Here is an 18,134-nt window from a genome sequence, read left to right on the forward strand (position 1 = left end):
GTAGGACCTGCCAATTCTGGTGGCATATGCCAATCGAGCACTATGGTGCCGGGCAATGAGCACAGGGCCCACTAGAGGACGTTGGGCCCTCAGGCCACCCTCATGAAGTCTGTTTCTAATTGTTTGGTCAGAGACATTCACACCAGTGGCCTGCTGGAGGTCATTTTGTAGGGCTCTGCCAGTGCTCATCCTGTTCCTCCTTTCACAAAGGAGCAGATACTGGTCGTGCTGATGGGTTAATGACCTTCTATGGCCCTGCCAAACTCTCCTAGAGTAACTGGCTGTCTCCTGGAATCTCCTCTATGCTTTTGAGACTGTGCTGGAAGACACAGCAAACCTTCTGGCAATGGCATGTAATGATGTGTCATCCTGGAGGAGTTGGACTGCCTGTGCAACCTCTGTAGGGTCCAGGTATCTCCTCATTCTACCAGTAGTGACACTGACCCTAGCCAAATGCAAAACTGGTTAAAAACAGTCAGAAAGGATGAGTAGGGAAAAAATATCAGTGGCCTTCACCTGTTAAATCATTCCTGTTTTGGGGGTCGTCTCATTGTTGTCCCTTCTGCTACTGATTTCAAATTAATTTACAGTGCAAAAACATTAACAGCCAACAAAATGAATACAGCATGATCCTCTATGGAGGACTAGGAGTCACATTTTATTTTATTAATATAACAATTATGTAAACACATTGCAACATCTTTCATCTCACATTGTATAATCCCACTAGCATTGAGTTTTAGGAAAGTCAGCACTTTAAGGAGTCAATATGTAGCATTTTTCATACAGTGCAGGTGAATAAAGTCCAACAATGTAAATACATGGAGTCTGCAATAAATGGAGCTTGCTTAGTTGGCATGTTTAAAGTCTCTTGTGTATTCTGGTAAAGATGCCAGCATTACATAGAATGGATGGAGAGTGATGCTCAACTTGTGTCTTCAGAATTCCCCATAAGTGTTAATTTGGGTTTAGGTCAGGAGACATACTTGTCCACTGAATCCCTTTCACCCTGTTTTTCCTCAGAAATGCAACAGTGGCCTTAGAGGTGTGTTTTGGATCATTGTCATGTTGGAACCAATAAGATTTTACTTGTCGGCCAAATGGTACTTTTATGCTCAAACATTTGTATACAGCAGTTGGTGAATGTTTATGAAGTCACAGCAAAAGGTGTCATGGTAAGTGCTAATAAAATAGTCATGGTTTTGGAAAGGTGGGATGGAGTGTTCATCTTCTTTTCCAGGATTCACAGTAGTATTAGCTTATCTGAGTGTAATTACCCAACGATGACCTGCGGCTAACAGGTACTCTAACTAGGTAGCTAGAGGGTACATAGCCTCTCTGTCCGCTCACTTCCACTAAGCTCCATTCAGGGCGTCCTTCTTTGTCATGCGGCTCCAGAACTGTCACAGGCTCTCCAGCCATAATGCTGACCTCATAATTACTACGAGCCGTAAATGGGTATCCAGCAACAATCTGTAAGGGAAGAAATTTGACAATTTCTATTACATACCACAGGCTTGAACAACTTCTAAAACCATATACAAACACACACAAACATACAGTTGCAAGAAAAAGTATGTGAACCCCTTGGGATTACGTGGAGTTTTGCATGAATTGGGCATAAAATGTGCTCTGAACGTCATCTAAGTCACAACAATAGAACACAGTCTGCTGAACATAATACTACACAAGCATTAGATGTTGCCATGGTTTAATTGCACATAACATGTAAACATTCACAGTGCAGAGAGGAAAAAGTATGTGAAACTTTGGACTTAATAACTGGTTGACCCTCCTTTGGCAGCAATAACCTCAACCAAACGTTTCCTGTAGTTGCAGATCAGACCTGCACAACGATCTGGAGTAATTTTGGACCACTCCTCTTCGCAAAACTGTTTCAGTGTAGCAATATTCTTGGGATGTCTGGTGTGAATCGCTCTCTTAAGGTCATGCCACAGCATTTCAATCAGGTTGAGGTCAGGACTCTGACTGGGCCACTCCAGAAGGCGTATTCTGTGCTGTTGCAGCCATTGTTTTGTTGAATTACTTGTATGCTTTGGGTCATTGTCCTGTTGCATCACCAATCCTCTGCGGAGCTTCAGTTGGCGGACAGATGGTCGTACGTTTTCCTGCAAAATGTCTTGATAAACTCTTGAATTCATTTTCCCATCAATGACAACAATCCGTCCAGGCCCTGAGGCAGCAAAGCAGCCCCAAACCATGATGCTCCCTCCGCCATGTTTTACAGTGGGGATGGGGTTTTGATGTTGGTGTGCTGTGCCTTTTTTTCTCCACACATAGTGTTGTGTGTTCTTCCCAAACAACTCAATCTTGGTTTCATCTGCCCACAGTATATTTTGCCAGTAGTGCTGTGGAACATCCAGGTGCTCTTTTGCAAGCTTCAAACGTGCTGCAATATTCTTTTTGGACAGCAATGGCTTCCTCCGTGGTGTCCTCCCATGTACTCCATTCTTGTTTAATGTTTTCCTTATTGTAGATGTGTCAACAAAAATGTTAGCATGTGCCAGAGATTTCTGTAGGTCTTTAGCCGACACTCTGGGATTCTTCTTTACCTCATGCAGCATTCTGCGCTGTGCTCTTGCAGTCATTTTTACAGGATGACCACGCCTAGGGAGAGTAGCAACAGTGCTAAACTTTCTCCATTTGTAGACAGTCTGTCTTTCATGGACACATGAACATCAAGGCTTTTGGAGATACTTTTGTAACCCTTTCCAGCTTCATGCAAGTCAACAATTCTTGATCGTAGGTCTTCTGAGAGCTCTTTTCTGCGAGGCATGGTTCACATCAGACAGTGCTTCTTGAAACCAGTAAACCCAAAACAGGTGTGTGTTTTTTAAGGGCAGGACAGCTGTCAGCAACACATCCAATATCATCACACTGATTGGAGTCAAGGTTGGCTCACTCCTGGCTCCAATTAGCTCTGGGAGAAGTCATTAAGCTAGGGCCTCACATACTTTTTCCTCCCTGCACTGTGAATGTTTACATGTTATGTGCAATTAAACCATGGCAACATCTAATGTTTGTGTAGTATTATGTTCAGCAGACTGTGTTCTTCTATTGTTGTGACTTAGATGACATTCAGAGCACATTTTATGCCCAATTCATGCAAAACTCCACGTAATCCCAAGGGGTTCACATACTTTTTCTTGCAACTGTATATACTGTACACATACATATATACACAGTGCTCAGCATAAATGAGTACACCCCTTTTGAAAAGTAAGATTTTAATCGATATCTCAATGAACACAAGAACAATTTCCCAAATTTTGACAAAATTGAGTTTTATAGAACATTTGTTTAGCTCATCACATGAAAGTAAATTTAATAATATAACTTAGTTTACCAAATCTTCGGTTTAACTCAAATTAGTTAATGCACAAATGAATATACCCCACAACAAAAACTACTACATCTAGTATTTTGTATGACCTCCATGATTTGTAAGGACAGCACTAAGTCTTCTAGGCATGGAATGAACAAGCTGGTGACATACTGCAACATATATCTTTTTCCATTCTTCAAAAACGACCTCTTTTAGAGCCTGGATGCTGGATGGAGATTGATGCGCAACTTGTGTCTTCAGAATTCCCCATAGGTGTTAATTTGGGTTTAGGTCACTAGACATACTTGTCCTCTGAATCCCTTTCACCCTGTTCTTCTTCAGAAATGCAACAGTGGCCTTAGAGGTGTGTTCTGGATCATTGTCGTGTTGGAAAAGTGCACAATGACCAAGGGCACAGAGTGATGGTAGCATCTTCTCTTTCAAAAAAGAGCAGTACATCTGTGAATTCATGATACCATCAATGAAATACAGCTCCACAACACCAGCAGCACTCCCGCAGCCCTGCACGTCACTGCCACCACAATGTTTCACTGTAAGTGCCATGCATTTTTCTTTGTACTCCTCACCTTTGCGACGCCATACAGTTTTGAAGCCATCAGTTCCAACAACATTTATCTCGGTTTTATCACTCCGAAGTACAGAGTCCCAGTAGTCTTCTTTTTCAGCATTGGCCCTGTCAAATTCTAGGTGGGCTTTCTTGTGCATGGGCTTTAGGAGAGGCTTCCTTCATGGACGACACTCATGTATGCCATTCCTCTGTACTGTACGCAGTATTGTGTCATGGGAAACAATCACCCCAGTTTCGCTTTCTACTGCTTCAGCTAACTTCAGTGAACTTGCATGGTGATTTTCTTCAACCTTTCTCAACAGAAGACGCTCCTGTGGAGATGTTAACTTTCGTGGAAATCCTGGACGTCTCTGTGAGATGGTTGCAGATTCATCTTTGTTAAACGTTTGTATCAATTCTGACTGATAAGTAAAGCTTTGCTGATCTTCTTGCAGCCTTCACATTTCTTGTATAAAGAAATTATTTTCTTTCTCAGGCCTTGTGATAGTTTCTCTTCCATATGGTGTCATTTCTGAAATATTAGACTCACCTGTAATTGAATTCTTGTTAATTAGGATTTTGTTGTCTAAAATTTAGCTTTGCTCCTAAGACTTTCATTGGGGTGTATTCATTTTTGCAACATGGTCTTGAATGAATTTGTTGGGAAAAATACTTTTTTTGTGTGCAAATTAACAAATCTTGTTTGCAATCAATGGCTCGCATTTGTGGGAGAATTTTGTAGTATAGTGTCCCATATAAAATGTTGCTTCTGAAAGTAAAGTAAAGGTTTTTTGACAAATCTGTTGGGGTGTACTCATTTATGCTGAGCACTGTATATATATATATATATATATATATATATATATACATATACATACACATATATATATACATACATACATATATACACATATATATACATACATATATACACACATATATACATACATATATACACACATATATACATACATATATACACACATATATACATATATATATATATATATATATATATATATATATATATACACACACGCACATACATACATACACACTCTATATATACACTATATTAGCAAACGTATTGGGATGCCTGTCTTTACACTCACATGAACTTTAATGACATTCCAGTCTTATATATATATATATATATATATATATATATATATATATACATACACTCGCTTTTTTTCACATTCGTGTGTGTGTGTGTGTATGCATTGACACTGGCAAATTAAATTAAATTTGCATTTATGATTGGATGTTGGTGAAATACTAACTTTTTAAATAATTTTCATAACAGTTGATACTACTTTATAATATTTTGTTGTAAGAGCTATAAAATATACCTAAAAGCCTATTCCCCATTGATTTCTCTCATTTAAAAAATACAGCATGTTTAGGTTCTGTTCACATTTGGACGTTTTGTATTGTGGGCAGAATCTCTGGGGTTCTGCCCATTATCCCAAAATGCTATGCAGAAATGACAAATTGCACCACACGTGTTCAGGTGCAATTCCTCTTCAATAGCCTCTTAATTGAAGTGCAATTCTGGCATGATAAATCACGCTGCAATCACACAAACTATATCGTGCAATTCTTGTCGCCCCAGAAGAAGCTCCTGCTCTTTTTTGAGCAACATGATTTGCACGATTTATCGCACAACAATTTAGGATGGAACCGCACCATGTTTTAGGTGCCATTGAAAATTAATGTCACCTGAATATGTTTTATGCGCAGGGGCGGACTGACAACTCATGGGGCCGCCGAGCAATAGGGGCTCATGGGGCCCCTGTGTCCTTGCCCAAACTCAAAAAAGCCTATGAAAAAGGTACCAGGGGCATCTCATGGGGCCCCCTACTGACCCCGGGCCCTCGGGCAGTGCCTGAGTTTCCAAATGGTCAGTCCACCCCTGTGTGACACTAAACAATATCCATTTTCTCCAAAAATAATCCATACATATCCACTATTTAATGACCCTGTAAACTATTTTTTTCCCGAGATTGTTTCTTACTTTCCAAAACTTCTACTTTCCCCCCCCCACTTCCATAGTCCATCTCAAGAGCAAGCAAGAGAGGATGGCTACGTACCTGCATACAGTGTGACCATAGGGAACAAAAGTAGCCACCCAGTCAGATCACAAAAAAAGGGATTTGTAGATTTGGAGGAGGTTGAGAGCAACAGAAGGGACTTTGTGATGTTAAAGTGTTACTAAACCCAGGACCCTGCATTCACTATATCTGGTCTCCCACAGTACACACAACTTGGTATTATTTCAGTAAATATAAACTGCTAAATACCTTTTCTCATAAGCAGTTAGAGCAGTCTTGTGACTTCAGCAGAGCACTGGTTAAAGCTTGTAGGAGGAGTTTTCTTTCTGCTCTAGGAGGATGTGAAAGTCCTGACCCTCTCTAGCAATGCACGCCAAACTGAGCATGTGCATGTGACTACAGATTCAGTCTGTATCAGGTTGTCATTTCAACAAGAGGAGGGGCAGAGAAGAAAGGATCAAACAGCCTTTTTACACAATGCAGAGAATTAACCCCTTAAGTTTCACAGTGAGTATAACAAGCATACTTTACTGCATATACAGACTAATTTTACTGTTGTCGGTTTAAGAATACATAATTTTTTTTCTTTTAAACCAGTATTAAGTAACACTAAGTAAGTAATTCAGTTTCCCTCCATCTTCACTCTGTAATTTCTAAGGGTTTGCAGGTTCTCCCCATTTTCATTTGTTAAAGTGTTACTAAATCGTAAAATCAGTCTGTATATGCAGTAAAGCATGCTTGTTATACTCACTGTGAAACCTAAGGGGCTAATTCTCCACATTGTGTAGAAAGGCTGTGGAACCTGTCTTCTCGGATTGTCCCCTTCTACTGTCGCCAATCCATCTGCTGATAATACAGAGCTCCAGGAGTCACTCTGCACATGCTCAGTTTAGTGTGTATGGCTAGAGAGTTTCTTGTTTTCTTTGGGAGGGTACATGTGATCAGTACAGGGCCAATCAGTGCTGTCCAGACAGAGGGTCAGGAGTTATGCAATCTAATAAGCCAGTTAGAGGAGAATAAAAACTCCTCTTCCAAGATTAACCAGTGCTCAGCTAGACACTGATATAAGTCACAAGACTATTATGTACTGCTGATAAGATTTAGCATTTAACAGTTTATATTTACCCAAAAAATTGCATGTTCTGTGTACCGTGAGAGACCAGATATAGTGAAGGCAGGGTACTGGGTTTAGTAACACTTTAATACAAGTTAGCCTGAAGCAAACATTGTTATTCTGTCATCTTATGTGTGCAGCACCTTTCTGACACTAGTGCCTGATAATGGACTGAATCCAAAATATGTTGTATTTTAAGTGGGCAGTACAGCATTGCCTGTACTTTATCTGTATCAAGGTCAACTCCACAGAAAACAGTCCCTGTGTGTGGCTGCAGCTAACCTTCTTCTATGCCCCTGCTATGTGGCTGTCTAGGTGCAGTGTGTTCCTCCAAGTGTTTTAGTGTGCCCGGGAGGAGCAGGTGCAGTGCCTAGCCCGGTTGCCTTCTACCTGTCAAAGTCTATGGCAGGCTGCGGCTGGATGAGGCTATGTACTGAGTGATGTCAACATTTAGGGACCTATGCATTCAAAAATGAATGCACAGAATGAAGGTCTTCTGGGAGGGATGCAGTACACCTAGATGGCTGGAAGGGATCTACTCCACCTAGACAACCCTACGTGCAAGTGGCCTGACTCAGATACTCAAGTAGCAAGATAGCTCCAGCATAAATATCAATTCTGCCCAATAGCTACAGAGATATTAAAGATAAAAATTGATAGCCGTCTTTTTCCAGATATACATAGGAAACTGGAACTTATTATAGCAAAATTTACCACCCTAACTCCTCCCACAGTTTTTACACTACATAGACAGTAATATACCGAAACATGTGGATTGTTCCCGATGGTGTGCTATTACTTTGTGGAATGTTTCGCCGAATGGTTCACAAAATATCGCCGTTTTTGTGGTGAAATTGGTCCCATAGGAATGAATGGCGGAATGTTCAAAACTAGAGTGGGAGCTGACAAAAGCTAGAGTGTGAGCTGAAAAATCAGGACATGATTTCTAAACTGCCATCACTCCCTCATTTTCAAGCCCACCTACACAAACCTTATATCAAAACGTTCAGCTATCCCTGCTGCCACTAAAAATGTCCACGGCTAAGCCATAGTCCTGATAGTTTTCACAATATGACCATTTGTTTGCAACTCACGCCGCCCATTGACCTTTTCACAGTTACTCTAGCCACACAACAGTTACTCAAGCCATTCCACTCCAGTTGTAGACTACTGGTGGAGGCAAGAACACTTCACACAATTTCCCCAGAAATTGTAGCTTTTCTAGTTGTTATTGTTTTCTCTAGTTCTGTTCAGTGTGATATGCACATTTCTGCCATGCTGTGCAGCCAGGCAGTTGACACATTTATTTCCTGGTTCACAAATTTAGCATCTTATGACACCTCAGGCCTGCATACTAGACAATGAAGAAGCATCATCGCCTCTTTTCAGTTAGTAGGGAGAATGTTTACAAGCAGAATTAGGAAGTAGTAAAACTAAAACAGGAAATATAATCTGCATTAATATTAGCAGATTTTTTTTTGGAGGGGAGGGGGTGGAATTTGCTTTTGTTTTTCTTTGGGAAGAAAAACAAAGCCCCCATTACATACCCCAGGAGGCTGCAGGAGCCCATTGGCAGGGTAGCTGAGGGATGGAGCCACCATATCATTGGAGCCAGGCTGCCTGAACCTGGAGCAGGCAGCTGGCTGAAAAGGATCAAAAAGACAGGGCAGGACACAAGAACAGACAGCTGAAAGTGGATTCCTACAGGACAATGCTGGATCTGCTCAACAGGTGAGTGTGTGTTTTGAATTTAGCTCGGGAAAAAGGTAAGTGGGGATGGGGGGAGAGGTCATAGGGTTAGTGAAGCTTTAAACCTTATATTTATTTATCTGCCTGCAGTGACGTAATCAATATTTGTATGGTCAATCAATGAGTCATTGCATGGAGCACTGCTGATTGTGTAGTACCCCAAACCATCCAAACAGATTTCACAATTTTTTCAGTGCTGGAGTTAAAGTGATTCCTTAAAGTGATTCTAAAGGATCACAAACAAGTCATATCTACCTGCTCTCTACAATGGTTTTGCACAGAGCAGCCCAGATCCTCCTCATCTGGGGTCCCCGCCAGCACTCCTGGTATCCCCTCCCCTCGAATATCCGCATAGCAAGTCCCTTGTTATGGGGGCGCTCATGCAGGCTCACTCCCAAGCTGCACTGTGTGTGTCCACTGACACACACAGCATGGCTTGGCCCTGCCCCAGCTGTCTCCTCACTGGCACAGCACTGGATCGAGAATGGGCTTAGGTAAGTATAAAGGGGAGCTGGGGGATGGGGGGGAGAGCTTCATGCAGAAAATGTTTAGCCTTAATGCATAGATTGCATTAGGATAAAAAAACTTTCTGCCTTTAGAACCACTTTAAAGTGTTTCCTTAAGCCAAACCTAAAAAGCAAAACCTTTTTTTGGTGTATATACACTTCGGTTGAGGTTTTTTATGATTGTTTTCTGTAGATAACTGCACCTTGGCCATTACCATTGCACTTTTATTCACCAAAATAATAATTTTGGTTGCACCTTCCCTGGAAAAACATGTGTAATCCAGGGGAGACGCAACCAAAATAATGTTATTGGGTGCTGTTAGAGATTGTGAGAACACTGTCAATTGGTTGCAGCCACTTGTTTTTTGTTTTGTAGAATCTTTATGCACTAAGCCCTCCAGTCACATAGGGTGCGATTTGGCATGCGATTTGCATGCCAGGCGACTTGCAAATCGTATGCCAAGTCACACCCTATTGTCTACTATTAGAGCGGTCATATCGTTGTGGTTCCATCTTGGTCGGAGCTGCACCGATTTCTAAAGTAGTGCATGCACTACTTTTGTTGCGATTTGCATAGACATCTGTGTCAGATGTCTTGCAAATCAGAAGGTCACCCGATTTTGAAATCACGCAACTTCACTGTAAGTCGCACGATTTCAAAATCGGCTTTGATGTGACCAGGGTGTAAGGGAGTTTCTGGATGGTTAGTGGGTAGCGTGGGGTATTACACCAGTATTATTGCACTGTGTACACCATAACTGTCCTATGTGCTGCTTTAAATAACTCGAAAAATGTTTTGTGTTTTGCTAGCTGTTGACAGGCATTTCTAGCTGTAGCATTGGAAGCATCTTTAATTTAGAACACAGGAAGAAATAACCAAGCTAGCTTTGCATGACTCAGCTTCTCAGCTTCACTATAACTTGTACAGCAGGTACATTATGTTCTTTTCATTAAAAATGTGTTGTCCAAAAGGTAGTAGCTGGAAGACAAATTCCTTATCTGAACAGAAATATATTTTAAAGTAAACATAGTCTAGGACAGCCTTCCTCAACCACTGATCTATCAAACCTTAAGGTTCCTCTTGAGATTGTTTTGCGCTCCTTAGTGTTTTATGAAACCCAAAAAAGTTCTTTATCTATATTTCTTTAAAATAATGTCCTATACCTATTTGCAGAAGCTATGTAGTATGAATACATTTTTTTTCTGAAAATACCTGGTTTATTCTGCCATTTTCACGTACTGTATTTCCCCATTCTCAGTGGCAATGCTAATGCAACCGATCCTTTGATTGCTGCGTAGACATTCTTTTTGTGCATGCTCCATCTCCTGCCTGTGTGGAAACCTCAGTTTCCCTGCTCAAGGCACCCCAGGTGTTTTTTTTTTTTTGTTACTGGCTGAGTGGCCACAGCTGTTTGAGTGATACCACCTACCTCTCCTCTCCTAGCCGGCTTATGTGTAGTTTGGAATGTGAGCGGATCCAGCAGTGAAGATGGATGGAAGAGTCCTCTCCTCTGCTAACTTCCTTCACATTCCAAAGATGGCTCCAGGCTTGCGATCAGCAGTAGCTCATGCAGAGAGTCTTGCTGCTTGTTTAATATAGTAACGTAGCAGCAGCGTGCTCTTTGGGATCTACAGGTAATTTTTCCAAAGTTATTTGCTCTTCTAAAATAATTTAAAAAAAAGTAAGCCTTCTGCAGTGAATTTAGCAGTCTTTGTAACTGGATTAATGTTTTGTTCCACCCAACTATCTCTCAGTGCAGCGTGGAGCAGGTAGATTTTGTCATGTGGCCACCAGATAAAGCGGCCTAAATAAAGTGTTTCTGATAAAAATAGCTACGTGATCTGGGTACTATTGAACTTATTGCAATCTTCCCAGCTGAAATGTATGACATAGTATTAATGGGTTTAATGATACTTTAAGCAATGAAGAATTGATCTCCTACCCGCACTGACCATCGTTGCAATGGGACAATGACCACCAATTCAAAGAGACATTTCTACACCAACCAATAATATTAGGGGACACCACAGTTATTTACAGATTGTGTTCTTTATTCTGTTACTATTATTCATTTAATTTCAAAATTATTACTGAAAATAATGATGCTGTATAGTGCAGAGGGTATATAAAAGTGTACCATGACCTTAAGATATAATCATTTATAGCTGTGAAATCAGAAAAAACTATTCAGCGTTATATTGAAAATAACCTTGACCCTTCTATGGTTAGACATAGGAGGAAATAAAAGTAAAGAAAAAAAAAATAAAAGTCAGCAGCTACAAATACTGTAGCTGCTGACTTTTAATAAATAGACACTTAACGGCCCAGGGATCCGGAATTGTCTTCACCCGGGCTGGTTCTTTGCAAGTCTTCGGGTCCTGACGCCGCCATGTTGACTGTGGAAATCCAGCAGTCACTCTCTGTGGCTTCACAGCCAGCTTCCCACTGTGCATGGGTGAGCCGTGCTGTGCTCTGTGAATGATCCTGCAGCCTCCTGGGACCTGTGACGTGTCCCAAGAGGTTGCAGTCGGTGATGGGGGTGAACTTCAGCTACAATTGCCTAGGCAATTAGAGTGGGTAACCTGTCAAAACTAGATACCTGCTTAAAAAAAAAAAAAACATCCAATACACGCAGATGGGAAGGTGAGGAGGACAATCAGTGGAACTTCCTGTAGAAAGTGAAGTTCCACTTTCAGAATAACCTATGGTATGGTAAGTTGCCCTTAAATTTATTGGGTAGAATAAAGTTTTTTAAATGATTTTTCTTCCTCTTTCCTTTATATTCATAAATTTTGTTTTCAAGAAATATAAAATTTATTAATGTTCTTCATATGGGAGAGTAAGTCGGCCAGGATAGCAAAAGACACCCCAAAATTACTATTATCAGAAGGAGGTCTGATAGTACCCAATCTACAGGGCTAATATTTTGCTTCACAGCTTACCCACACCCACTGGTGCTTTACTCAAAAGCAAAGAATGGAATGCTGCCACTGCATTAGAATCCACTTATCTTAATGTAGCAATACCACCTTAGGAGTTGCTGAAGATTTGGGTCCCCCTATAGTTCTGCAAAGCCAGGCAACATGCATTTTCTCAGACTTGCATTCCTGAGACAGTAAACAGTCAATGAGCTTGGTTTTTATGTTTTATTAGGGGTATTGAACTTGGATGGGGTAATGGATGTATAGGATGCCCAAGGGAACTGCAACTGAGGACAAACTCCGTAGCAACTATATACAGGTCCATAGAAGGGTTTCTTTTCTTGGAGAGCTTTCCAGCCTCTTCCAATGTACCACGCCTAACCCCAGATAATCCTCTTCTATCCAGCTGTCTGGAGCAATCCCTGGGTAAGGGGATCCAGTGCCTGCCACTTTAAAATGAACAGTCCCAGGTAAGGAGCTAATCAGGTTTCCCACCAGAGTGCTCTTTTCTCCTTAGCTTGCCCAGGGAGCTGGTTTAGGTAGGTGGCTGCCTTTCATGCCTTCTGCTGGGCTGACTCCTTTCCTGGCTCCACAGGTAGGGATTGGTGAGGCTGAGAAATCCTCCTTTCCAGGTCCCAACCTGTAGGTAGGCCGCTTCCCACTTGGCCCCCTCCCACGCTCCTACATTTCTTCCTCTCTCACATCTTCCATCCGAACTATCCTGTTTCTGAGCAGTCTAAACCACTTTTAAGGGCTGTTCACAAATTGTCCTGGCATCACTGGGGTAAACCACGCATCTTTAGTATTAGGGGGAGGAATGGCATCCCACCTTTGGTATCAATGTGAGGAATAGTGCCCCATTGTTGGTATCAGTGGGAGGAATAATGCCCCATCATTGGTATCAGTGGGATGAATAGTGCCTTATCATTCATGTCAGTGAAAAGAATAATGTCCTATCATTGGTATCAGTGGGAAGAATAGTGCCACATCATTGGTGTCAATGGGAGGAATAGTGCCCCATTGTTGGTATCAGTGGGAGGAATAATGCCCCATCATTGGTATCAGTGGGATGAATAGTGCCTTATCATTCATGTCAGTGAAAGGAATAATGTCCTATCATTGGTGTCAGTGGGAAGAATAGTGCCACATCATTGGTGTCAGTGGGAGGAATAGTGCCACATCATTGGTGTCAGTGGGAGGAATAGTGCCACATCATTGGTGTCAGTGGGAAGAATAGTGCCCTATCATTGGTGTCAGTGGGAGGAATAGTGCCCTATCATTGGTGCCAGTGAAAGGAATAGGAAAAATTCATTAAAACTTTCATTTTGAAATGTACCATTGTTGTGCTCTCTTTAATGTAAGTTTTTTTTTTTTTATTTTGTGCAATAAACATTTATTTTGAACATACTGTAGAGAAATTCTTTGACAAACGTATGTATTGCGGGCAGTGTAATATGTAGGTGGGGCTTTGTGTGGGTGCGGCTTGAGTGCGCAGGGACACAGGGGGCCCCATGATCTCCTATTGCCTGGGGCCCCATGAGTTGTCAGTCCACCCCTGACCAGAATGCAGTTGGTTCAGCAGGGACTGTCCGAATTTTGATCCATGTGTGGGCACTGAGAGTCCTGTTGTCAGAATACAATGGGGTTCATTTACTAAAATTGGAGAGTGAAAAATCTGGTGCAGCTGTCCATGGTAGCCAGCTTCTTACTTTAGCTTGTTCAATTAGGCTTTGGCAATACAACCGGGAAGCTGAATGGTTTCTATGCAGAGCTGCACCAGATTTTGCACCCTCAAGTTTTAATAAATAACCCCCATGTCTCAGTGGGGAGGATTCCTCTACCCACCTTGATTGTATGGATGGAAGAATCCGTTCATTTTTTTCATTTAAAAAAAAAAAAAAGGGAACGGATTCCTCCATCCGTACAATCAAGGTGGGTAGATGGCCATTGATAATTCGATAATCACAACTGAGTTTCTAAAGGCTAGCCATAGATTAATCTTTTTTTTTTTTTTATTAAAACAAAAAAAAAAACGATCCATCTATGGCCAGCCTTTAGAAACTCAGTTGTGATTATCGAATGAATTATCAATGGCCATCTACCCACCTTAATTGCATGGATGGAGGAATCCGTTCACTTTTTTAGTTTAACCACAAGCCTACAGGGCACTTATACCCCCTTCCTGCCCAGGCCAATTTCCAGCTGTCACCGCTGTTGCACTTTGAATGACAATTGCGCGGTCATGCAACACTGTACCCATATGAAATTTTTATCATTTTTTTGTGACAGATAGAGCTTTATTTTGGTGGTATTTAATCAACTCTGGGATTTTTTTCTTTCTTAAACAAACCAAAAACCACTGAAAATTTTGAAAAAAAAAAAGTTTTTTCTTAGTTTTTGTTATACAGTTTTGTAAATAAGTGATTCTTCTCCTTCACTGATGTGCGCTAATGAGGCTGCAGTGATGGGCACTGATGGGCTGCACTGATGGACACTGATAGGTGGCACTGATGGGCACTGATGAGGAGGCACTGGTAGGAGGCACTGATGGGCATTGACAGGCATCACTAATGGGCACTGAAAGGCAGCACTCATATATGGCCCTGATATATGGCACTGTTAGGTGGCACTGACTGGCACTGTTAGGTGGCACTGACTGGCACTGTTAGGTGGCACTGACTGGCACTGTTAGGCGGCACTGATAGGCGGCACTGATTGGCACTGATGGGTGACACTGAAAGGCAGCTCAGATGAGCACTGATATGTGGCATTGATGTGCACTGGTAGGCACTGATATGTGGCATTGATGTGGCACTGATGGGCACTGGCACATGGCACTGATGAGCACTGACAGCTGGCACTGATGGACACTGACAGTGGCACTGGCACTGCTGGGGCAACACTGATCATCAGGGCACACTGATCATCAGTGCCCTGATGATCAGTGTACATGTCCCCTCCGCGGAATGCCGATTATCGGCTCTCCTCTCCTCTCGAGCTGTCAGCGTGACCGCTTGAGAGGAGAGAAATGCAGATAACTGGCATTTCCCTGTTTACATGTGATCAGCTGTGATTGGACACAGCTGATCACATGACCGAGCCGCCATCTTCGGCTCTTTCCGTGGATCGGTGATCCGCTGTGTCCGAGGGACACAGCGCACCGCTGGTCGCCGCGCTGCGCGCTCCAGGAGCCGCACATGCGCGGTGAGAATGGGAGGACGTCATATGATGTCCTCCCAGAACAAGAGAACCACCTTGCGTCTGTCATATTACTATATTGCGGGCAGGAGGTGGTTAAAAAAACAACAAAAAAAACACACAAAAAAATCCATCTATGGCCAGCCTTTAGAAACTCAGCTGTGATTACCAAATTATCAATGGCCATCCTGAATGCCCAGATCGTGCAGACAATAGCTAAAGTACTATAAGTATTGTAATACAACCTGCATACTGTATGTTGGTTTAAAATGGCTGACTTGGAACCATCCATCCACTCTACTATGCATCCAGCTGCAGATGAAGCAGGTCAGTGCTGGAATCTCCCTACAAACCTCTGAAAGCATGAATGCCCAGTCATCAGCGAATGGCTGGCACAGCTTATTGTCTGACATTTGCTGCCTTTCTAATAATCAGGGATGTGAGTCAGTCGTGACAGCTGCTGGAAAAGCTGCTCACAGGACTACAGCAAAAGAATTGTTCCTGAGCAACACAGCCATTCCCAGGGCACATCACACCTTAACAGAGCACAATGTTCAATGCATATCTGAAACACTGGCGAAATAACACATTGGTTCTCCAATACTAAGAGTAATTATAGACCAACCAGTAAATTCCAATGCTGCAAATGCACTGAATGTGATGAAAATAATTACAGTATGTGTCATAGTATACATATTTAGTTTATTATAGCACTGTAGAAGAAAATTATTATATAACTTAATTTTTATATCTGCCTTGAGTTCAGCTTTATTATTACATCATCATAACAGTTTAAATCCACTGTCAAGGCCATATTCACTTGTCCTGGGCAGATTTACTAAATTCACTCCCTGCCAGGGGCAGACTGACCATTTGGAAACTTGGGCACTGCCCGAGGGCCCGGGGTCAGTAGGGGGCCCCATGAGATGCCCCTGGTACATTTTTCATAGGCTTTTTTGAGTTTGGGCAAGGACACAGGGGCCCCATGATCCCCTATTGCCCCATGAGTTGTCAGTCCGCCCCTGCTCCCTGGTCTCACAAAGGTTTGTTTGCACTAATGTGGTTTCTCCTGCATCTGCCACTGCGCTGCAATGCATGACAACTGAAATCACATTATTCTCTATTTGGCCCGTTCACATCAATGCAACATGATGCAGCATGATGCAGGTGCTTCTCTTGGTGCAGCATGACCCCATTGACTTCAATGGAAAAGCATGATAAATGCATGTACATGTGTTTTCAGTGCGTTATGCCAGGGATTTGTGTTTAACAACTATTCTCCTCTTCCCAAAAAAAAGTATGAAGCATGGAAATGCATCAAAAACATGTGTAAAAAAGGTGCTACAGAAGAACTAAAGAATTATGCAGCAGCGCTATTGTGGACCTAGGTTAAAAAAACACTATGCATGGATACTATGTAAGTCTAAAAATGTCACAAGTTTATTGAAAAGCTAGGAAGGAGACTTTTAATTAACCTTATTAAGAAAAAAATAAATAAAAAAAACAAAACTATAAAATCTATCATCTAAAGCTAAATTGTATATTGTGGCTATCTATATGAGCAATGGCTACTATTGCGCCACTCCTGTTTGTCAGTTCTGTTCTCCACAGTCAATAGTAAATTGTATTTTTTTGTTTAGATGACAATCTTGCCTCGGCCTATGACCCTTCTATGTAGGAACAATAATAGGCTCTCCTGCAGCAACATTTTTTAACTAGGGCTTGTAGCTCTCTATTCTGTATTACACATTTCCACCTGCTGGTAAAATGTGGTATTGCAGTTCCTACAGTTACACATAATTCAATTCTTTTAATGTACAGTATAGAATTGCATAGGGACAATTTTTAGTCCATGAAACAAAGATTCTTCAAAAGATTGTCTGGCTTTTTACAAAATTGCTGTGGTGTGTGCTTTAAATTCTTACCTGAAATGTTTCAATGGTGTCCAGATACCCTTGAGAGGTTGGATAAGGACAAACTTGAGGTGTAAGCGAATGTCTTCTCATTTCAACAGTCTTGTTTGACTCAAGTGAAACACGTAAGCGATTTGTACTCTGTTCCATTTGGTAGGGATGCAGTTTGCTGCTCGGTACATATCCACGAGATGCTATCAGAAACAAAAATTAACGAGAGACACAATTAAAAAAAAGCTTCAAGCCTTTGATAAAAACAGATTGCATGGTCTCTGTCACTTTTGCTGTTCATCTTGGTTGGCATGTAATTATGAAAAAAGATGATGTGTTATTGGCCAGATCACTAGGTGAAAACAGAGGGGAAAGAGCCGAAAATAAAAACTAATGCAGCCAATACATGTAAAAATTGGTGAGCTACAATATACACTGCTCAAAAAAATTAAAGGAACACTTTGAAAATACATCAGATCTCAATGGGGAAAAAGTATCAAGCTGGATATCTATACAGATATGGACTGGGTAATGTGTTAGGAACGTAAGGATGCCCGATCGTTTGATGGAAATGAAAGTGATCAGCCTACAGAGGACTGAATTCAAAGACACCCCCAAAAATCAAAGTGAAAAAATGATGTAACAGGCTAGTCCATTTTGCTAAAATTTCATTGCAGCAACTCAAAATGGTACTCAGTAGTTTGGATGGCCCCCACGTGCTTGTATACATGCCTAAAAATGTTGGGGCATGCTCCATAATAGTGTATTGGGGT

At 41.6% G+C, this 18,134-nt stretch overlaps 1 protein-coding gene across 1 annotated transcript in view; it reads right to left on the reverse strand.

The window, feature by feature from the left end:
• Positions 1-620: 620 nt before the first annotated feature.
• The window catches only part of ARHGEF37 (Rho guanine nucleotide exchange factor 37), a 122,894-nt gene continuing 105,380 nt past the window's right edge, over positions 621-18,134 (reverse strand). Inside the window, exons 14-15 of the mRNA XM_089659441.1 lie at positions 17,383-17,564; positions 621-1,473 (exon numbers count right to left, since the gene is read on the reverse strand). Of these exons, the coding sequence (XP_089515567.1) occupies positions 1,255-1,473; positions 17,383-17,564 (401 nt within the window). The 3' untranslated portion in view covers positions 621-1,254. The remainder of the gene's footprint in view (positions 1,474-17,382; positions 17,565-18,134) is intronic.

The sequence above is a fragment of the Staurois parvus genome, unplaced genomic scaffold (genome assembly GCF_062004578.1).
Source record: "Staurois parvus isolate SC_StPar_1 unplaced genomic scaffold, SC_StPar_1.0 ptg001158l, whole genome shotgun sequence".
NCBI lineage: Eukaryota > Metazoa > Chordata > Amphibia > Anura > Ranidae > Staurois > Staurois parvus.